This window comes from Cololabis saira, chromosome 18, assembly GCF_033807715.1.
Source record: "Cololabis saira isolate AMF1-May2022 chromosome 18, fColSai1.1, whole genome shotgun sequence".
In the NCBI taxonomy this organism is placed as follows: domain Eukaryota; kingdom Metazoa; phylum Chordata; class Actinopteri; order Beloniformes; family Belonidae; genus Cololabis; species Cololabis saira.
The window spans coordinates 32,903,110-32,926,861 of record NC_084604.1 but is presented as its reverse complement, the minus strand read 5'-3'; the positions used below and the strand labels follow the sequence as shown (position 1 = coordinate 32,926,861).

The 23,752-nt window shown below is 40.4% G+C and overlaps 1 protein-coding gene across 2 annotated transcripts; it reads right to left on the bottom strand.

Annotated features, from left to right (window-relative positions):
* Positions 1-1,260: 1,260 nt before the first annotated feature.
* On the bottom strand, positions 1,261-18,834 carry LOC133418518 (solute carrier family 23 member 1-like). 2 transcript variants are annotated; one of them, XM_061707252.1, is made up of 13 exons: positions 18,781-18,834; positions 16,262-16,408; positions 14,456-14,613; positions 11,336-11,495; positions 10,979-11,160; positions 10,709-10,829; positions 9,184-9,340; positions 8,846-9,099; positions 8,496-8,660; positions 8,291-8,399; positions 7,050-7,145; positions 6,298-6,443; positions 3,985-4,815 (listed from the first exon to the last, which is right to left on the bottom strand). In XM_061707252.1, the coding sequence occupies exons 1-13, from the start codon at positions 18,826-18,828 to the stop codon at positions 4,756-4,758; spliced, it is 1,803 nt and encodes a 600-aa protein (XP_061563236.1). In that variant the 5' UTR covers positions 18,829-18,834; the 3' UTR covers positions 3,985-4,755. The 2 variants fall into 2 exon arrangements, with proteins under 2 accessions (XP_061563235.1, XP_061563236.1); XM_061707251.1 differs by lacking the exons at positions 3,985-4,815; positions 6,298-6,443 and adding an exon at positions 1,261-1,936.
* Between the last annotated feature and the right edge of the window lie 4,918 nt (positions 18,835-23,752).

Genomic DNA, 23,752 nt, shown 5'->3' with positions numbered 1-23,752 from the left:
GTTACATGTAAAACAAACACATTTTAGGGACTTACAGCTGAAAAAACCGGTTAGTTGAACAAAATGACTAACTACAAAAAAGACATGCTGAGGCCATGTGAAGATATTAGTTGTCAAGGTTATGTTATCAGAAATGAAGTGAGTGGGAAGATGTTTGTGTTCCCAGAAAACAACCATACTCTGTAAACAAAACAAGTGACTGTGAAACATTTATGTTTACACCCTTCATGATTTAATATTGGGAAGTATTTTCAGACATGGTGAGATATTTCATTCTGCTTGGCTAAACAGAAAACAATGCCTGCAGGGTATCCTTTAAATTAGGTTGATATTAGCAGATCATTTTCTTCTTCTGTGGTGTGTAAATGAAAATTAACTGCTGTTATAACTGAATTTAAGCCCTCCAGGCAAGAAGTAAAATATGAAACCACTACAGTGCTTATTAAAGCAGATTATAGCTTTCAGAAAACAATCTGTCACAAGAGTGAATGTTGAGCCTTTTTATGTAATCAGTGGAAATAAACTAACTCGTGTGTGGTTGTTTGAGTCAGAGGTTCCACTACTGGTGGTCAGTCCACAGTCTTCTGCTTCCTGTCTTTATTTTTAAATTCTTTGTCTTGAAGTGAACCATTTATGCAAAAAAAAAAAGTGGAGAGACAAACTTAGCAATTTCAGCTTTCAACGTCTTGCAAATTATCTCATTCACTGGAGCAAAGCTGAGAGGATAAATAATAAAACGCTGACTCAGAAAGAGAAAATAAAAGCAATTCCTCAAGGTTGAAACCTCAGACAGGAAAAAAAAAAGTAAAAAAAAGATTTTTTTCATCATTTGGAACTGAAACATGGATGACTGCTTCAGTATTACATAAAGGCCTGCTGGGAATAACAGTGCAAAATCCCTTTCCAGAACATCAGCTTGTACAGTGTTGCATATTCTGTAATATCTTCTCATTAAGATATATCTGGAGCCTCAAAAGAAATGTAATTTTTAAGTGAAAATTACTCTCATCATAGCATCCTAGAATTACATTAGTATGGGCAGCCCACTACTGACTCGTGGTCAAAACAGGCCTCTGGAGAGAATGATGGCTCCACAGATCAAGCATTACACTATATCCCACCTGCCTGTCAAAGGTGGTTAGACAGAGGAAATGAACACAGAGACAAAGAACTGACAGCTTGGAGGGCAGCAGGGAGATGGAGAAGATTTGTTATCTGTGTTTGTGTTTGGAAAAGGAAGCACAATAACAGCTCGAGGGTTGCCGCTGTGGGCTTTTTAGCGGCCCCCTGAATGCAGAGATGGCACTGTATGATACTACTTTCATCTACAGAATGTGCTAAGTTTAATTTCCTTTGAAGGAGTAGATCCGAAAAGCACGTTATTATAGTTTTCTTTGTCTGCGCTGTGAGTTTTTGGAAGGATTAAAATAAATAGTACAACGCTGTGTCGCTTTAATCGCTCGGCCTTTCTCTTTTATTGGCACTGACAGAATGAGACAGCTGCCACTCACGTTTAGATATTTTTATTTCATGGAAATCCACTTTAGTGAGTCTGAATGAGCATTGAAGCATTGAAAAAAAAGAGAAAAGAAATCAACCATTGTCTGGTAAAAACACTAGAGAGAAAGAGTTAATTTGGTTTGAACATTGTACATATGAAGCATCTGTGTACGGTAACCTAATGACAATAAAACATGATGTTTCATCTTCCAACTTCAGACTTGTGTGATTTGCCCTTCTCGTTTTGTGTCATCATCCTTTGATCTGTGACCCCTCCACGGGCAGAAAGGGATGAAGCGAATCCAAGACTGGGATTGGAGGCGAGAGGTAATGCCAAAAGGGAGGTCATACACCTCCTCCTCTGATACCATGGCATCGCCAGAGTCTTCGTTAGGGACTTTGTTCCAAGTTAGGAGGCCACGCTCACGTTTAGTCCCTGCATGGCATCGGAAAATAAAGGCTATTAGATAAACCTCACATTTCACAATTTAAATCAGTGTTTACATATTTACTAAATATATTTATGGTGAAACAGTAGAGCAAAAACAAGCTGTGTGTCTAGAATTGGGATCAAATGCAGTTGCAATGTGGAAGAAATGCATTTGATTCCTGCGACAAAAAGGGTTTTTACTTGTCCTGGTTTCTTATTGATAACTGAATTCCATTTGGAGGAGGTTTCTGCTATTGTGCATCAGAGTCAATTGTTAAGGTTTACTGCATGGATGGTTGTATGCCAGGGGGCATTCACCCCAACTAAAATCTGATTGGCCTCCTCAAGTGCCGCTGTCCTGTGTCAAATATATATGATTTCCCCTGGGAATAAATGAAATGTTATTGAAAAGGGGGTGGAGACATTCCTACATGTCACCAATTACACAGAAAAGCTATTAATGATCATCAGTGTCTTTTTAGAGGTCATTCTGAAGTCATAAGGCCACATGTTGGTGGTCATAAACATCTGAAAGAACTTTTACTGAACTGCTGCACCTCAGCTCAAATCTGACAAACACTAAATTAAAAAGCATTGTCTATGGCTAGCTGTTAATATTAACCCTCTTATGTATAAGCATGTATCTTAGCATTACACGCACGCACGCACGCACGCACGCACGCACGCACGCACGCACGCACGCACGCACGCACGCACGCACTGTATAATGTGCTATCCACCTTATTCCTACGCCCCATGAGGCTTTGCGCGAATTGTGGGAGCTCCTTCCGGTGCTGCCAGAACCGCGTTTGTTTACATGCTGAGTGAACGCGTTAACCCTCTTTCTCTGAGCGTTGGGGATATAAAACATGTGGAAACACCACCTGTCACAGCTCAAACGGGACAATATCATCTTACCGCTGCCTCCTGCTGTTGAGGGATGGGAGGACGACCTGAAGAAGTGAAGAAATGCTTAGAAGATGAGAAGTATCTCATTCTTCCCAATGGGCAAGGTGGATACTCCTCCAGGTGGGTAAATATTGTTACTTATCAGTAGGCCTACTCGAGATGAGAAATAAAAACGGTCCAAATCATCCCCCCTTTCCATCCCTTATGTCATTTCATTAATGAATGTGGTTTTACTGCTATTTCAACATTTAGAGTCATCACCAGAAAAATAACATTTGACAATTTTCACCTGAAATAAGTAGAAAAATCTGCCAGTGGGACAAGATTTATCTTCTCATTACAAGCAATAACATCTTGTTCCACTGGCAGATTTTTTTTACTTATTTCAAGTGAAAATCTACTTGAAACAGGTGAAAATTGTTGTTTTTTCCAGTGATGAGTCTTGTTTTAAGTGTAATGAGATTTTTTTTTACTAAAATGAGACATTTTAACTAGAAATAAGACAAATATTCTTGTTAAGATTGTGAGTTTTTGCAGTGATCCATTTTACTTATCCTGTGAAGGACAGAGTCATATTGATAAGTTCAGAAAAGTGTTTTTTATTGTTGTGTTTTGATGTATTTGATGTAAGCCCAGTGGATATTTAAAGCTTACAGAAGGCTGCATTTAACTGCTGCTATGTCATTCCTGCAGTATTTCTGGTGTTTTGGTCACTGCTATTATTTGTAATATATTATATTATTTGTAATCAGCACAAATTATCTGTCCCCATATGATAAAATCCACCATCCCCCCTGATTTTTTTTTTTACAACTCGAGTACTGCTTATAATCTATGAACTAATGTGACAGGTAGGCTACTTGTGAACCTTCATTAAGACAAACTGTAAGCCATCTTTTATATTTATTCTTTCAGGTCCAGCTGGCAGTGATGTGTCTGGGGCTGCAGAGCTGCAAGCTGCTTATCTGGACACCAACTGAGCACCTGGAGTTACAAATTTCATTTGACAAAGACTTCAGATACACACATGAAACACCTCCAGAACTTTCACATACTTCCAACATTTGTAGATGAATTTGGTACAAAGAAGATTCAGCTCTGCCCCTCTGTATAAAGCTAGGGGGAAAACAATACAACAGACTTCATTTTTGTTTTCAGTTTTATTAAAAACAGAACCTGAAAGATCCCCTCCTGACATATTAGGACATACAATATAGGGACATGAATCAAAACATTTTAACACAAAAATATTGTTTAACAAAAGCACATTACATTTGTGTCTTAAGTGAGAGAGATTCAGTTTACTGTCAGAGGACTATTTGAACTTTTATTTCCTCAAAAAAAAAATAACAATTGCAGCTGGACCTCAGTTGTTTTCAGAAAATGTTAAATGAATGAAATATGTAAGTGCAGCTCTACAAACTACATACAGCACTTAACCTGTTGAGAGTTATGTGTTAAAGATACTGTAAGTTTAACTGAACCTCAATTGTTTTCAGAAAATGTTAAATGAATGAAATATGTAAGTATGTTTAAGTGCAATATTAAATGTCTTCTCACTTTTCACTTGAAATAAACTCAGCTCTTTAATTCACTAAACCAGCACAAATCTTGAGCATTTTGTCAATTTTGGGCACAAAGTTAATTTGGTCCTGTTTGAGAAAGAATCTTGTACATCTCCAGGTTCCTTATTCAACATGAATGCGGGCATGAGCAATGCGGCGTGTGTGAGTGACCTCCTCACTGGTCAGCTGGCCTCCTTTGCGTGTGAATGCTGGAATGATCAGCTTCACCCTACGCTCCTCCAGCAAGTCTCTAACTGTGAAACCACGGTCACCCATCACCTCATCTCCAGCACGTAAATAATAGAATAGGTGTGGTCCTCCATCCCTGGGTCTGACCACTGTGTTTGGGCATCACAGGAAGCTTTGGTGTTGATCACAGCTCCTCCTTCTGATCCATCTGGTCAGGCTCATCTGAGGGAGCAATACAGTACACAATTATTAACCACTAACACCCCCAGCCCCCTCATCAAATGTACCTGGGGGAAGACCCACAACCCCCAACCTGCAACCACATCACCTAAGCCCTCCAGAAGTTTAGGAAAAAACCGGTACATTATCACAGCCAGTACTGGAGTTGAGGGGGGATGAGGGGGATGGCATCCCCACCCTGAAATAAAAACGGTCCAAATCATCCCCCCTGTAAAACTGCCATCCCCCCTTTCCATCCCTTGTGTCATTTCATCAATTAATGTGGTTTTACTGCTATTTCAACATTAACATTTAACATTCTGGTTAGAGTCATCACCACAAAAATGTGACAATTTTCACCTGTTTCATGTAAATTTTCACTTGAAATAAGTAAGAAAATCTGCCAGTGGGACAAGATTTATCTTCTTATTACAAGAAAAAAAATCTTGTTGCACTGGCAGATTTTTCTACTTATTTTAAGTGAAAATCTACTTGAAACAGGTGAAAATTGTTGTTTTTCCAGTGATGAGTCTTGTTTTAAGTGTAATGAGATTTTTTTAACTAAAATAAGACATTTTAACTAGAAATAAGACAAATATTCTTGTTAACATTGAGTTTCTGCAGTGATCCATTTTACTTATCCTGTGAAGGACAGAGTCATATTGATAAGTTCAGAAAACTGTTTTTTATTGTTGTATTTTGATGTATTTGATGTAAACCCAGTGGATATTTAAAGCTTACAGAAGGCTGCATTTAACTGCTGCTATGTCATTCCTGCAGTATTTCTGCAGGTGTTTTGGTCACTGCTATTATTTGTAATATATTATTTGTAATCAGCACAAATTGTCTTTCCCCATATGATAACCCCCCCTTATTTCTTTTTTACAACTCGAGTACTGATCACAGCTAAGACTTAAAATTAAATTAACAAAAAACTTTTTTCTTATCAACATGTCTGTAGTGAAACTATTGTATTTTTATTCTAATGCTGCCCTGCAGTCCGTGCCATAAACACACTTTGTATTTTAACTGCACAGAAAATAATAATAAATAATACTAAAGGTTGTCATTACCGGACAAATACTACAATGCTGTGTCCTCCATACACCTGAAATCATACCTGATATTCTCATGACATTAACCTGAAATCATACCTGATATTTCATGACATTAACCTGAAATCATACCTGATATTTCATGACATTAACCTGAAATCATACCTGATATTTCATGACATTAACCTGAAATCATACCTGATATTTCATGACATTAACCTGAAATCATACCTGATATTCTCATGACATTAACCTGAAATCATACCTGATATTTCATGACATTAACCTGAAATCATACCTGATATTTCATGACATTAACCTGAAATCATACCTGATATTTCATGACATTAACCTGAAATCATACCTGATATTTCATGACATTAACCTGAAATCATACCTGATATTTCATGACATTAACCTGAAATCATACCTGATATTTCATGACATTCCTGTCATTCCTCTGAGGATTCGGCGTGTCTCCTCCGGTGGTTTGTCGGATCTCAGCCACAAAGTATGATGCAGGTTTTCCTCCACAAAACGACGTACCCGAGCTCCGCAAGGACATTTTAGTAAATGCTACGGTTGATAAACATGTTAAACATTAAATGTCAGAAAACAAAACCGTAACTTCTCTGCTAGATTGAAAGCAAATTGCTTTAAAATAAACCGCTGTTCATGCTCAGCTGCCCATGTTAGTCAATGGCGTTACGCAACTTCCGGCGTCTAACCGGAAGTAGCTCCCACAGCGGTTTCTACAGTAGAGCCTCCAGGAATAAGGTGGATAAGTGTTTGAAAGTATTGGTAAGACTGTCAACGCTTTTATTTGGATTCATTTTACATGAAGTGTTTGAATGAGGAAATATATGGACACCCTACCAAACTAAAAAGGCGATTGAGTGCAAGACAAGAAATGTGGCCCTTCTGTGAGAATGGGCTCCTTATTTGCAAAAACCCAGATTCCCCTCTTTATTAACTGGGGTACTAGAGGAACTTAGCTATCAATCATGCTCTAATACCTTTGTCACTGTGGCAACTCAAAATATCTGACGCCATATTTTGATCCATAACACCAAGACGAATATTAAATGCAGTATTATGCAGTAACATTATTGATTACACCTGTGCCTCAAGTGAAAATATGAGATATGACTCAGTCAGTAACAGCCTTCTGCTTCAACTTACCGGGAATGGTGTTGTCCAGAAAGAAGCCAATAAACCCTCCCACAAACATGTGGGTGGTCCACAATATGCGCAACACTTGATCCAGCTCTGTGACACCTGAGTCATAGAGACAGGACAAAACAGAAAAATATCACATTGGGATATCACTCACTCACTCATCTTCTTCCGCTTGTCCGTTCCCGGGTCGCGGGGGCAGCAGCCTCAGCAGGGATGCCCAGACTTCCCTCACCCCAGACACTTCCTCCAGCTCTTCCGAGGGGAGTCCGAGGCGTTCCCAGGCCAGCCGAGAGACATAGTCTCTCCAGCGTGTCCTGGGTCTTCCCCGGGGTCTCCTCCCGGAGGGACATGCCTGGAACACCTCCCTAGGGAGGATGGACATGCCTGGAACACCTCCCTAGGGAGGAGGGACATGCCTGGAACACCTCCCTAGGGAGGCGTCCAGGAGGCATCTGATACAGATGCCCAAGCCACCTCAGCTGACTCCTCTCAATGTGAAGGAGCAGCGGCTCGACTCCGAGCTCCTTCCGGGTGAGCGAACTCCTCACCCTATCTCTAAGGGAGCGTCCAGCCACCCCGCGGAGGAAACTCCTCTCGGCCGCTTGTATCCGCGATCTTGTCATTTCGGTCACTACCCAAAGTTCATGACCATAGGTGAGGGTAGGTGCGTAGATTGACCGGTAAATCGAGAGCTTCGCCTTTCGACTCAGCTCCTTCTTCACCACGACGGTCCGGTACATCGACCGCATAACTGCGGACGCTGCACCGATCCGTCTGTCAATCTCACGCTCCATCGTTCCCTCACTCGTGAACAAGATCCCGAGATACTTAAACTCCTCCACCTGAGGCAGGACTTCTCCACCCACCCGGAGAAGGCATGCCACCCTTTTCCGATGGAGAACCATGGCCTTGGATTTGGAGGTGCTGATTCTCATCCCTGCCGTGTCGCACTCGGCCTCAAACCGCCCCAGCACATGCTGAAGGTCCCGGTCCGATGAAGCCAACAGGACAACATCATCTGCAAAAAGCAGAGATGAAATCTTGTGGTTCCCAAACCGGATCCCCTCCGGCCCCTGGCTGCGCCTAGAAATCCTGTCCATAAAAATTATGAACAGGACCGGTGACATTGGGATATTCAAAACATATTAACACTTTTATATTTGACCTTTGGTAAAATTCCTAGGTAATTCACGTCAAAGTTGTGGGTTACTCATGCCATCTATTCTCTTGTGTGTTCATTGTACCTGTTTGAAGAGCATCAGGGTTCTTCATGATCCAGTTTGGAATGACGAGTGCAGAGAAGATGGAGAACCCAAACACAAAGATGTTCCGAGAGGAATTCATGTCTGTGAACTGTCAAAATGAGAAGTGTCATGATTCTCCAGTTTCAGCAAAAGGACATAGATAAAACATGAATATACTGTATGTATAAGGGATTTAGTTTTAAACCTGCAGATTAGAAATCCCTGCAGCAGTTATGACTCCAAACATGATCAGAAACATCCCTCCAATCACTGGTGTGGGGACAGTTGTAAAGATGGCTCCAATTTTGCCCAACATTCCCGTCAAAATCATAAAAACTCCACTCCCCAGGATCACTGTTCGGCTGCCAACCTGTTGCCATAAAAGCCAAATATCACACGAGAGTTTAGCTTATTTTCTATTTGTATTTATTTTGTCAAGTAACTTTGTACACAATGTGGAAATTATATCAGCACATTCATTTCTGTCAGTTTTCTCTGTCAAAGGACAAAGAGATGCTACTCTGGAGTTTTGCGACTATTGTGCACATGTCCTACTTTGGTTATACCAAGAGCTGCCACGTTCTCACTAAACGAAGTGGTGCCATTGCCTGTCCCAAAGGCCCCAGCCAACAAACTTCCAAGCCCTTCAATACCGATGCCCCGGCTGATGGCATGCTTTGGAGGAGGGGGAGCCCCTGATAGCCTGGCACATGCGTAGTAGTCACCAACAGACTCTGCCATGGAGACTATTATTCCAGCGAGAATGCCAAACACAGCTGCCATGTTCACAGTTGGCACCCCCCATTGACCTGAAAGAAAGGAGAGTCAAAGTAGTTATTATCCAAAGGTTTTTGAACCCACATGCCACCAGTGTGTCTTGGAAGCTTACACACCAGGATAAGGGAATGTTAACCAGGAGGCCTTGCCCACAACATTTCCCTTCACATCAGTTCGGGCCAAGTGACCATACTGAGCTGGATCAGACGGTAGGACATCATAGATGGTGAGGAGGTGGCAGACTAACCATGAGACTGCGATGCCTAGCAGAATCTATGGAAAAAGATAAGGTTCTCTGACGAATCAGGATTTACCTTATTCAGAAGTGGTTGACACATCAATGTAAGAACATTTTTTCATTGATGTGATGTGATGGGGGCAGTATTATGATTAGGGGTTGGTCAAGTTTGATTTCAGTGAAGTTTTGTAACCAGAAAATGAGCTCAGTTGACTACATGTATATACTAACTGACCAAGTTTTTTCATTTCACAATAAGCATATAGAAAAAGTTGGCTAAGGAGCATGAGACATCATTTCCCACATGGATGAACCCCACTGACAATCTTTGGGATGCTCTGGAAGACACTTTGATCAGTAGTTCAAATCTTTCACCAACAATATCAGATCTTGCCAAAAACTAAATAAAAATGCACCTCTAGATTGAAATTAATGTTACAACATAACATGCAGAAGCTTTTCAAGGATATCATTGCACACAAGTGCAGGCTGTCATCAAAGCTAAAGTTGGCCCAATTATTTAACAATTTAGTTAAATAAAAACAAAATTGTTTTATAATTAAACAATTTTGTTAAATAATTATAACTATTATCATAATTTCAGCCAGGCTGTGTATGCTCCATGTACACCAGTGGATATGTGACCTACATATGCATAAAGGCACCATTTATGCAATGGTGTTTTCAATAAAAAAGGTTTACTGTAATTAAACATGACAATTTCAATTCCCACAACTTACAACACATTGGCTTTACACCCATGGAGCATGTTTGTTTGCAGTCTAGATCTGTCTCTATATTTTCTTGTACTCTGTGTATTAGGACATAATTTTTGTTTGCAAAACTACAAAAATACTAATTGTTGTAGAAGGTCTCGCTGCTACGGGGCCCGACCGACAGGATCGAGAGGACACGGAGTTTAGTGCAGAACCCTTTTTAACACCGCCACACGCCCAGGACACAGTGCACAAGCACCTCACACCAGCAGCACCTCACGATCAGCAGATCCAGCTTCAGTCTCACCAGCTTCTCAGCAGTAGCTCCTCCCTTATAAGGCTGGCAGGGTGGAGAGGCTGATGGGCCACACCTGTGTCCCGTCAACCTGAGTGGCTGCAGCTCCTCCACCCTGCCACATTGTAGTTTTGCAAACAAAAATTGTGTCCTAATACACAGAGTACAATAGAATAGAGAGACATTAGGGTCTTAGGATGTCAAAAAGTAAATTAAAAACAAATTCTTGAGTAACACATTTGTAAATATTCGTCTCTCCCAACTTTGAGTGTGCTGCTGCATTAATATTAAATTTGATGAAAAATTATTTACACTAGTGCCTTCTAACACCATCAAGTATTACTGTGTTTAAAAGTTTAATTTAACACATATATCAGTAGAAAAGATCTTACAGGCATCGTCTGGAACATGAAGAACCTTTTGGTGTGCAGTTTCTTGGTTTTGCTGTATGCAGGAACAGGGATGGGTACTAAACGCAAGTACTGAGAGAACAAGATGATCAGCCCCGTGGTCCTGCGCGAACGACACAACAGTACAATGACATGCACATTAGAGACCATTCCCATAGTTTAAACACACCGGTGATGACATCAGTACCATTGAGGATACAGTTTCAGGTTGAAAGAACTCCAGCTCAACACTGCCTCTTCAGTCTTACTTACATAGCAGAGATGCCCCAGTGGCTGCCAGCCTTTTCTCCAGCTGAGTCATACAGTGACAAGCCTATGAGAGACACAGTGGGGGCAATAGTTAAGGGGCCAATGAAGCGCATGAGGAAGCCAATGAGGCCTGAGAAACCAACCACAATCTGGAGGACAGAGGCCACCATGATAGAGCCCTGCAGCTGTGGAAGGAAACACAAAACATAAGCGCCAATGTCACCACCCTTTCACTTAACAATGGCCATGGTTGGTTGCCTCCCAGAGAGGAAACTATGTTTGCTGTGAATTAGTCATGAGCTCCAAAGAAATGTTGTGTCGGCTGCTTTCATTAGAAACATTGTGTTTGTGTTGGCTCACTGTTCTCAACCGGGTCTGCCACACTTCTACAAAGACAGGTGAGCTGGTGTTGACCAGGCTGGAATTCTGGGTCCAAGCAGGGCACTGCCAGTCCGGCGAGGACAGCATGGCCATGGCTGGGGTCACTAAGGTAAATGTACCTCCCTGTAGGATGGGAAGCCTTCAAGTGACAAAGAGAAATAACTCACATTTGGACAAAGAAAAACTGAAAGCATAAAAATGTCACGAAAATTGAAATAATAAACACTTCTCGTAAAATAAGAAGTTTCTTTTCTTTTTCTTTTTTTTAAAATATCGTTCCCCCCACCCCTATTGTACGGTGGCCGAGACCCGCCATTGCGGAAAATTAAAGAAACGCTGCAAATAAAAAGAAACGCCGCTGCAAATAAAATAAACGCTTTGCAAATAAAAGAAACACTGCAAATATAAAGAAACGCCGCTGCAAATAAAAAAAAAAATGACGCAAATAATAAAGCCACAACGGAAGTGAATTACCGGGGGCTATTTTTGCCGATGCACCAGTGTTTTTTACGTGAGAGGAGAAGAACACGACGAAGACGTAAGTGAAAAGGAAGAAATAAGAAGAACGAGGAATAAGAAGAACAACGAACGAGAAAATAAGTGAAAAGGTTAGTGTTCAACGTCGCTACATGTAATTTTTAATGTGCAACACCGGTGCATCGGCAAAAATAGTCCCGGGTAATTCACTTCCGTTGTGGCTTTTTTATTTGCGTAGTTTTTTTATTTTATTTGCAGCGTTTCTTTTATTTGCAGCTGCGTTTCTTTTTGTTTGCAGCGTTTCTTTTATTTGCAAAGGGTTTATTTTATTTGCAGCGGCGTTTGTTTCTGTTTGCAGCGTTACTTTTATTTTCAGCAATGGCGGGTCTTGGCCACCGTACTATTGTAACTAAAGGGCTGATACTAATCAGTTTGGCTGCAGGGATGCATTTATGTAATGTACCTGTTAGATAAACAGACCTGATCAAATCAAACCAAGCTCACATAAGCAAAACTTAGATCAGGTGGTGAAAATGTCAAAACCTCAGTTTATCGATCTCTGGACAGACACACGTAATGCTTGGATACATGGATGACAAACAGGAATGGGCCCAAATGGTGCACCTATTTGGGACCCACTTATTTGACATATGAAGCCCACCTTGAATTCTAAAACAAACTAACATAAAATAGTAGTTATACAAAGAATGCACTTAATTAATTTAGCTTAGTATTATTTGTTTCTAAAAAAAAAACAAGAATAAACAATATGAGAATGCAAGTATCATTATTTAGTGATACTTTGATTCCCTCTCTGTGTCTGTTTTTATTGGGCCTGGTCAAAAGTTCAAAAGTTTTTGTTGGCTGCGAGATAAATACAATTGTTTTTCCTTTATATTTTAATCACAGAATATTATGCTCAATCCACCCAGAAAATGTTTCATTGTCAGCTGTCCATGGTCCTGAACCATGAGAAATATTCAACTTATTATACCCTCTTGTTTCTAGTATACCCTCTTGTTTCTATTCAGGATGACAGGGATCTGCTAGAGCCTAACCCAGCTGTCTAGGGCAGAAGGCAGGGACACACCCCGGAGCAGGGGCAAGTCAATTTCAAGGCTAGATAAGTAATGCTCACACATATCCCTATGGGAAATGCTAGAATCACAAATTAACTTGGCATATATGTTTGTTTGTTTTTTGATTGTGGGAGGAGTACCCTGAGAAAAGCCATACAAACAGAGAGAACATGCAAATACCACACAGAAAAAGTTTTGAACCAGGAACCTTCCTGCCGTGAGTCAACAGTGCTAACCAAGTTATGAGCTGAAGACTGAAATCCTTAACACAATTATCTTTATTTAATTTAATGTTGGTAGATCCATTAAATGTCATTAGATTGTCAAAATAACTGGCCCCTGGATTGCTGTCTTATTGTGACCTAACAATAGTTTACTTAAAGGAGCTGTCTGTAAGAAATGTCCAAAACTGGTACTGCAGTCACTTTCAAAATATTGTTGAGTGGCGTGTACCCTCCCCCTCCTCCCCCCGACCAGAGGTTGCCAGGTAGGCTGCAGAATGCAGCAGGAACGTAGTCTGCCATGGCTGCGATAATTAGAGCCGAGCTGGCAACCCGGATGCCGAAACAATACTGACTTGGTGATTGGGAGATAGGTGGAGGGTGGAGCTTCAGAAACAATACTGACTTGGTGATTGGGAGATAGGTGGAGGGTGGAGCTTCAGAAACAATACTGACTTGGTGATTGGGAGATAGGTGGAGGGTGGAGCTTCAGAAACAATACTGACTTGGTGATTGGGAGATAGGTGGAGGGTGGAGCTTCATAAACAATACTGACTTGGTGATTGGGAGATAGGTGGAGGGTGGAGCTTCAGAAACAATACTGACTTGGTGATTGGGAGATAGGTGGAGGGTGGAGCTTCAGAAACAATACTGACTTGGTGATTGGGAGATAGGTGGAGGGTGGAGCTTCAGAAACAATACTGACTTGGTGATTGGGAGATAGGTGGAGGGTGGAGCTTCAGGCCAAAACAAAAAATGACAACATCAACATCAGTTGAGGGCTGCAACTCCTCTTTTTAAACTGGAATATCCTGGCTTGAGTGCTGTTGTCAGTGACATAAGTATTTGAAATGAAAATGATTTTTAAATGTCTGTTGACATATCGGGGTCATTTTATGATTCGTTTTATTATTGCTCTTACATACAGCTCCTTTAACTTTGCAAGAGTTAAATTTGGGTAAAGTACAGATCTAACCAAAGGAATTATTCTGGGGCATCAGACAAATCACAGGTATTCACATATCCAGAAAATAATGCAGATCAAACACATTGAACAACATGTTTCTGTCCACTGGAAGATTTTGATTCCATTCACACTTCATTTTTGCTATTTTTTTAATATTAACATACTAAGAGTCGAGACAGTAGACTAAAATTATGGCACCCTATAATGGTTATGGCTTTGCTAGACTTGCTAAAACCAAACATTTCCACACTGATGCCATAATTTTATTCACACTAAGGGACTAACCTGCTATGCAAACAAAGTGAATCTCAACTGCTTAACCAATCCCTCCAAGAGAGATGGTATGAATTCTTACCTGACACCGAAGGTAACCTGCAGAAGCGTACAGAGGCCAGAGACGACGAAAATGTTGTTAATGAGAAGACTCTGTGTCAGACTGTCATGCTGCAGACACAAGCCCTCTGAGAGAATGAGAGGGATCGCAATGATCCCACCGAATGCTGTTAAACAATGCTGTAAAGGAAAGGAACTGTAAATTGCATTGTTTTAATATTAAACACACTAAAAACACAGGAGGCCTATCAAGCTCCCATGTCTACATCACTTGCAGTATGGTGCATTCCTTATCTGGATTAATTAAACCTTTATCAGTGTATGAATGACAGTCTTTTCATAGTGATGGTAAGTTCTAGCAAGTCATTTTGGGATCACACTTTGCAACATCAGAGTATATACATTTACAGTTATGGTGAAAAGTATGTAGAGAGTAACAGAGGTTTTATTCGGAAGAAACAAAAACTATGAAACTTACTATTTACAAATTACAGCCATTTTTAAACAAAGTATGCTAACTCCAATTATCTGCGGCACAAATGTATTTGGAGAAAGGGACATAGCTGTAAATATAACCATGATCTCTAATTCTCTGGTGAAAATCCTTTGCTGTCAATAAGTGATTTAAGTCCAGGGCCCATGGACATCACCAAATTCTGGGTTTCCTCCCTGAAGGTGCTCGGGGGCCTTTCTGTCTTCAGTTTTGTTTTCAGTTACTGATCTTGTTCTGCTGGCTTGAGATCAGACTCCTGACTTGGCCAGTGAAGAAAAGTTTGTTTCTAAGCCATCAAAAATTCTTGAGTTGATTTTGCAGTATGTTTTCCATCTGTTCTGCATCCATTTGTAGCTTGTTGCAAACCCTCTTTCTTCACATTCATGAAGGCCTCTTTTGATTGTAGATTTTGACAACGAAACTGCTCGGTGTCCTGAGTATTCTTGATGACTGTTGATGTTTTGAAGAGGCTTGTTTTTCCACCCAAGGAAATGATTCTGTGATCTACCACTATTCGATTTTTATCATCTTCCAGACCATTTGTGGAGATCTTACCAATTGTTTCTTATTTAAAGGAGCATGAGGCAGGATTGAGGCAGGATTTATGAAAAAAATGTGTATACGTTTTAAGTTTTCTAGTAATAATGTCAGATGAAGCGTTCCAAACCAAAAAGAATGATCCCTCTAGCGTATCTCTCCGTTGCCTTGAACAGGCTGTGTGCTGCAAAATGTGCTGCAATTCGGAGGCCGAATTTCCTGCGCTGTCCTGCGGATGTAACGTCAAATGACGCTGCATGCACGTTCTCCCTGTTCTCCCGTGCCGGCTTCGCTGTTGGCTGCAGTACCCCCGACGGCCGTCGTGGTGAAGGGTGGCGCTAGAGAGTCTCATTTCTTAAAAGGAGCCTCATGCTCCTTTAAAAAAAGCATCAACATTTTTTGTTTTTGTTATCTCTCATATAGATTTATGTTTCTTTTTGTCAGCCCAATGATGCCCTCTTTCACTTGCAATGAGATCTCTTTGGATTTCAGATCGGTAACTCCGGTCAAACTGCTGCCAAGTGCCAACTCTGTAATAAACTCCAGACCTTCTATCTGCATCATTGGCATTGCTTCTGGACAAAATACTTATTTTCAGTCAATTGTCCAAATATCTAAGGGCCCCTGAAAATGGGGGTGATTTGCTGAAAATGGGCGTAATTCCTTAAAGACAAAAGCCATTTTTTGTGAAAAAAAAAAAAACATTTTGATCTAGTCTTGATTTTTTTATTTCAAATCCACTGTGTTGACATATAGTCGTCATTAACTTTCATTGGACACAGAGTATATTACACCCACCTGGATGGCCAAGAAAACACAAAGATACCATGGAGGAACATCAGTCACACAATAGGTTGGTTTATTTCCACCTAACGTTTCCACACAACTGCTCCCACAGGTCTCATCTGATTTTCCTTTGAGTTCACCATTGACTTGTTCATCGTTCTGCGGAGACATATAGAAAAACATACTCATCCAAAGCTGAAGACAAACACAAAAGCTGGAAAAAAGTTGAACGTATAAGAGCGGACAAGGAGTCATCTTCCATTCAGTCAAAAATGACTCACCTGTGATCTCAGGACCAGGACCAGGTATTTATTCGTTTACAAATGGGGTATAAAAGCTCATAGGGAGACAATCCCATATAATGACTGACATTCTTCTGAATTTTATGACTTTTATCAGTCCTTTTTTATGTATTTTTTGTTTGTTTGTTTAAAAAAAAAGGTACACTACCAAAAACAAAACAAAACAAAACGTTTAACACATACTGTACCAAGTATCAGAGTTTTCCTGAACAAGACACTCACATTTTGTCTCAAAAGTTGGTATTAAATAGAATAACAGTTTGGGTAGTGTGGGGGAGTCACATCCCTCAAACTACTCTCACAACTAAACTTCACCTTCCCAAAGTGTCATGTATTGGGTTAGGTTACAGGATGGGGGTAAACAGTAAGTGTGTTACAGTTTTTCTCAGTCGCTTTGGTACATTTCTCAGATCAGAATTGAAATTCTCAAAACTACTTGTTCAATCTTCACATCATTGTGTCACTTGTGCACATCAAAAAAGCAGTTTCTCATTTCTTTGAACAAGTTGCAAATGCATTCGTCATCCATGCAAATGATAATGTACAATTTTCTGCTGTTTCCTACATTATCAGTTGTTTATGTCATGTTGATCAAAATGTATTATAATGGGTCTCTGTTGAATAGTCTCACCCCCCACAACATTTAGGCATTAGTTCATCACATAAGTCTTTACATGCAAAATGGTTGAACAAGTTGTCATAATATGTCAGCATATTTCTATACATTTCCATTAGACTTTGTTTCTAAATCTGGCCTGAATTGGTAAATTGATCCCAGGTGAATCTTGACTTTCTGTAATGAAGGGAAATATGTCAAGCATTAGATCAACCAATGATCAACCAGTTTTCTGAAATAGCTCAAAGGTGCATCTCATGAACTATCAGCTGGCAAGTATACATATAGCCGGAGCACAACACAATGTTACAATGTCTGACAATGGAGGGACAAGGAATTTGACGGGGTCAACAGCCAGAGAGAAGAAGAAGAGGAAGAGGAGTGAGGCTGCGTGGCGGAGGAGTTGGGAGGCAAAACAGAGGAAGAGGCAGAAGAGGCCGAGGACATATGCGCGTTCCTGATGAGATAAGAGCTACACTTGTAGACCATGTTCTCAATCATGGGCTTACAATGGCCGAGGCTGGTCGAAGGGTGCAGCCAAATGTTGGGAGAACAACTGTGTCCTCAATCGTTCAGACTTTTCGTCGACAGAACAGGTATGTAATCTAACAATAGGCACTGTACTGTAATAATGTATACTTTCTGTAATGCTTCATACAATATGACAGTATTCTACTTTCATTTTACAATATACAGTAAGTAACCTATACTATATACAGTGACATTTTATTTTACTCAATTTTGTGTTTTGCATTACTATATTTTTTCCACATAGGACTGAAAGACAACTTCACAGGGGTGGCAGAGGGCCCCTTTTCACACCTGAACAGGAGGAGGCTATTTGCACCATGGTTGTACAAAACAATGCCATAAGACTAAGGGAGATAAAGAGTGCCATTATAGAGGACAACAGCATCTTTGCAAACATCCAAACAGTCAGCATCTCAACTATTGACAGGGTGCTGAAAAGACATCAAATGAATATGAAGCAGCTGTACACTGTTCCTTTTGAAAGAAATGGTGACAGAGTGAAGGAGCTGCGCTACCTGTATGTACAGGTAAAACATGTATGAACATCTTTGCAAACATGACTAAGCAATTTGACTGTCTTATCCGTACACAATGACACAAGCACTTGTGATTCTGATGCACTGACACGTTCATTGACACAGATATTTAATTTTGAGAGATGAACTAAGGATTTTGAGCAAGAGACTGGCTTTTGCAGGTAATCCATGGTGTTTTGCTATTTGTACGAACTGTTTTGAGAAATGCACTTACTGTTTTGCAAATGTCGAGGATGATCTGAGAAATGTACCAAAGCGACTGAGAAAAACTGTAATATAGAGACCACAGCCCGGAGGCGGGTAGTGTTCACTTGTACTGTCGGTCAGATAATAAAACAAGTAAAAGAAGAAGCTTTATGTCATGATTACATTCTGGATGCATCTAATTAAGTATTAAGATAGGCACACAACACAAAGATTAATTCTTAATTGATATCCTAGAAAGCACAATTATCAACTTCATAGCATTATGCAACATATGCAGCAATAAAGGAGATTTAAGGTTATCAGCACTGGTATGTTTTACATGAATAAACTGGTACTCACATTGAATGCAAGATTGTCAACACCACTGTTTTCCCTCCACGACGACATCGTAACTCCACACTAAGACAGACCAGAGTTGTTGAAATCCTGCAATGATTGGACTTTGGTCAGGGCAGGTCTCTCAGAGGTTTTATTGCATCTGTGATTATTAGGGCCCGAGGACTGAGGTCCTATTGTATCCGTAGGATTTTTTTTTTTTCTTGTTTTTCTTCCAACGAAATGAGGGCCTTTTTGCCCCCCTAAACGTGCCCCAAAAGTCACCAAATTTTGCGCGCAAGCCAGGCCTGGTGAAAAATTTGATATTTAATGGTTTCCATTAATGGGCGTGGCCTAATGGTCCAACAGCGCCCCCTAGAAAACTTTGTCCCTCAAGCCCCACAATACGGTTTGACGGACATGCGCGAAAATTGGTACACACCTGTATCATGTCGCAACTTAAAGAAAAGTCTCTTGGCGCCATGGCCGAAACCTAACAGGAAGTCGGCCATTTTGAATTAATCGTGTAATTTTGGCGCAATTTATGCCATTTCTTCGGCCGTTAATGCAGCCCGAACTGTAACGTGCACCCAGGTGTGTTATACATCAAAATGTGCGTCTCTATCCTGCAACGATGCGCATTACTTTTCTCAGTCAAAAGCGTTACCGTAGCAACGCTTGACGCCAAAAAGCGTGCCCCCCCCCTTCATCTGATTGGTCCATATTTGATAGTTCCTACTTTCTGCAATAACGTTTGAATGGTTTGACATTGAACGGGTTGTGATATAGACATGTTGGTGGTGTCATCGGACTCGGTATTGAGTACTTGACCTTCATTGGCCTGAATTAGCCCCGCCCCTTCTTCTGATTGGTCAATATTTGACAGTCCCTATTTTCCGCTTCCACTGCAGCACGCCTGAACGTGCACAAGGGCGCGAGGGCCCGTTCATCGCTGCTTGCAGCTTTAATTTCAGAGTTTTATTGCATCTGTGTGCATACACATGGACAAAGGAGGGGGGCGGTCAAAAGCTAATATCAATACCCAGCGGATACATTCAAAAACATTAATTCATTTGGCCTAACCTCACCTCAGTGGGATATTGTCACCGTTTGATTTCAACCCCTGTTTTATTTTGAAACCTGTGTCTGTGTTTCAGTTCTGTCTTGACTTCCCTGTTTCCCATCTGCCCTGATTGTCTGCACCAGTGTCCCATCAACCCTTCTGTGTATATCTGGTCTTGTCTTTCCCTTGCTCCCTTCTGGTCCATACTGTTTCCTCCCTACTTGTGTCCTGTCAGATTTTTTGTAAGCTCTTGTGTCTTTTGTTAACCCTGCTCAGCAGTGCTTTTGGTTTGTTTTTGGATTAATAAATCACCACCTTTTTTGGAATTCCTGCCTCCTGGTCTCTCCTGCGTTTGGGTCCTAATCTACCTACTCGTGACAGGATATACTGGTATTGGCCAGTATTTCATTTCTTATCATCAGAAACTTGTTACAAAACGTATCCTTTGCTGCAGTGTGGGAAGCCGTCTTATCTGAAAAATTAGGTGTAAAAAAAATAAAACAAAACAAACAAAATCAGCTTTTCCATTCACTTACATGATAAACAAATGGAAGAGTGAAAAATTATTACATTTGGAGGAACCAGTTTGGCCTTCCCACATTTACAGCAGGTGGTGGTTTCATCTTTGGACTTGGCCTTTTACAACCACACCTACAATTTTGTTTTAAATACTTTACGATCACTGATAACTCATCAGATGGAAAGATTCCCCTTCAAAGCCCAAACAACACACATGGATTTAATCAGGTTTGGACTGCTCATCATGATCGATACTCATCAAAGTCAAGGATATAAGAGTGGATGGTTGGGTGCATAGTTTTCTTGTTAAAACTTTTTAAACTGTCTATTAGACGCAAGAGCAATTTGCTAACGACGGAGATTTACTCATGTTGAGGATTAGAAAGCTTTAGACAAATTATTCAGAGATAATGCTGACAGTCTCTGTTTGATCATGTCGTGTATGTAGTCTTTCTCCACACTATGAGTCAACGGGTTAAAGCTGGAAAGATTGTTAGATAAAAGCATATAGACCTTCAAAGAAGATTTTTTTTCCTCCCATGTGGAAGGGCAATTGAATGTGAGGACTGATTAATGTTTCAGGACAGGCCTAGCAACAAAGGGATTAGATGAAAACACACACAGTCCTCAAATTCATGGTAGAAAAGATCCTACTGGACAGGAGATTGCTAAATTGTAGATGCATCCCCTTGAAGCTTGTTAATAGCTACCCAAATGGAAGTTCGTATCAGGTCATAATAACCCAGACTCCTTCGCTTTCCAAGGCTTATGTCAGTACACTCTGTGAAGATACTGTGCACGTTATTATTCTCTTATTCTCTTATTCTTACTAATATTGGCTGATGATACTGGTAGAAAGAGTCTCACGGAAAGACAAGGTCAAAGTGACACTTTTATCTATGAGAAAGGGGGGCAAATTGAAACTAGACACAGACATAGACACCACTAACACAGGTTAGTATTTGCATTAAAGACACATTCTTTGTTTTCCTTAGTGTGTTCATTTATACTGGTTTACTTGAAAAACAAAGATCCTTCCACATGTAGAGAATCATTTTAAATCAAACTTTTTTGCAGAACACCAAGTTTTAACGCACATTGTTAACTCCCTGTAACAGTTTTATAAGATATCCAGTATTATCATTTTGTGCCATCGTGTCAAGCTAATTGTTTTTCATGTTTGGAGTTCAGAAAGGTATTTCAGCCAATTTGTGAGGGTAGAAAATAAGTTCCTTTGTAGCTCTTTGTTCATTAAAACAAATATCAGCACTCCGTCATTTGTTTTGTGGTGAAGATTTAGGCCAAAAATTATTGAAGTCATTTTTCCTGCTTTCAGATGAAAAAAAAGAGCAAACACAGTGGCAAAATAGTGCTGATTAAACACAATGGGTTTACTTTTTCTCGCCAACAATTCCCTCACTGGAATCATTACACATCAACAGCTGCAGTGCACCAAACAAACACATGTCATCCTCTGATGTATGCCTCTTTATCATTTAAAAAGTGACAGCTGTGGAGATGCAGACACTTTACATTCACAGCTCAGTAAACTGGGATATGGGTAAGACACGCGTTCAAGCTCCTTCATGCAAATCTGCACTGCACACTTCCACACAACGGTACAGACTGATTGTGATACGCTCTGGCAAGAAAAGGTGCAAAGCAGAGATGTAAACACAAGGGCTGAAAGCAATAAAGAACATTCAGTCAGCACACTTCACAGCACATAAAGTATGTTTTGAAGCAGAAACAAGCCCTAGCCGCTCAATAGAGCCCAAAGGACAATGTTAAGGCTGCACGTCCATTTGAATGTGTCTTTGTGGCTGATCTTCATTTCTTTCTTCTGCCGGATAATCATCCTATATTAAGTTTCCCCATTCTTCCAAAGCACATTTCAACCACATACAGGACTTATTGGCTACATTTTAGTGATATTACAGGGGATTTTTTTCACTGTTGTCCTACCCTTTAGACTTATTCTTATTCTAATACCACAATATGTGTTATCTTCTCATTTTATACAGGGCCAGCTCACCGGTCAATTTGACTTTCTGTGCAGACACTTAGATAAGATGCTCTCCCAGACGGTGAGTGGGTCTTATATATATATTTTCTTTCTCCACACATTTACAGAGAGCGCTGCATATGGGCGTGTTCACTGATCCACTTGCACAGATCCTGTGAACATATCTTCACCTGGGTTCTGGGCAGGGAGCGGTATGGGAAATAGACTCACAACCCTACTGGGATCCGGCATGATGTAAATAAGAACAGATAAAAAATACGCATCCTTTGAGCCTTAAGCCTTTGTTCGACCAAAAAATGGCACAAAAAGTCAGTATATCAGAAATAGAAAATAAGAGTTGTTTTTTCTTTTTTTAAATAAATAAACTTATTTCAAATAAAAAAAAATGAATTAAGTTGGGAAGGGAATGCCTGTCACTATGCTGCATTACATTATCCATTATTTTAATAGCATAATTAAAAATTCAGGAACTGAGAGACCAGGCTGTAATATTTCAAAAATAAATGTTTTTCATTTATTTGTTTTCCTAAATGAGCCTTTCCCTAAAACAACACATAGTAATGTTACAGATGCTGAATGGTCCCTGTTTTCTTCAGCTCGATTAAGCGGCCCTCACGATTACCAGACAGAAGTTCAAACTTCGATTGATCAGCATGGCCATCCATCTAATTCTTCTAGTATTTCATACAAAGAATTAGTCTGGTTTCGACTTTAATTTCCAGGAGGCGGTAACAACGGATGCAGAAGAAACTGCTTCTGAACAACAACAAAGCATGTGACACAGCCAGAGCAACAACCAAACGAGCATCAACAACAGACATCCAGATTGGTTGTGGTGGAGTGGAACCCCAATAAATGACGGTTGTCAGTTTTTTACTAAAACCTGGTGTTAAAAGCAATTCTGTGACCATCTTGGTTGCTTTGAATTGCAGCTATAGGATAATTGTGTATAAGTCATTGTGTAAAGCGTGCTGTCCAGCCCTTTGTGATTGGTTCTGTATATTCTGTACCGGTAGAAGTGGCAGTGAATGTACATTTCATGATGGTCACTTGTATACAGAAGCTGTTCACTGTTGAGATTCTGTATGCTGAAGAGAACCTGAAGTGAACAACAGAATAAAAGAAATTAAAGCTGCAAGCAGCGATGAACGGGCCCTCGCACCCTTGTGCACGTTCAGGCGTGTTGCAGTGGAAGCGCTTGTATGACTTGCATGTAGATGTCTTCAGGCCTGGACATTTAGCGGATGACACCAGCCACGACTCTTTATGTCAAACCATTCAAAAGTTATGGCAGAAAGTAGGAACTATCAGATATCGACCAATCAGAAGAAGGGGTGGGACTAATTCATGCCAAAGAAGGTCAAAGTACTCAAAACCGAGTCCGATGG

Bases quoted from the DNA above. Each gene is read 5' to 3' on its own strand.
- LOC133418518 (XM_061707251.1), bottom strand. From the start codon at position 18,828: ATGTCGTCGTGGAGGGAAAACAGTGGTGTTGACAATCTTGCATTCAAT. The intron at 14,614-16,261 runs GTGGGTGTAATA...TTTCCTTTACAG, and splicing joins GTGTTTTCTTGGCCATCCAG to CATTGTTTAACAGCATTCGG. The intron at 8,400-8,495 runs GTTTAAAACTAA...TCATTTTGACAG, and splicing joins CAGGGATTTCTAATCTGCAG to TTCACAGACATGAATTCCTC.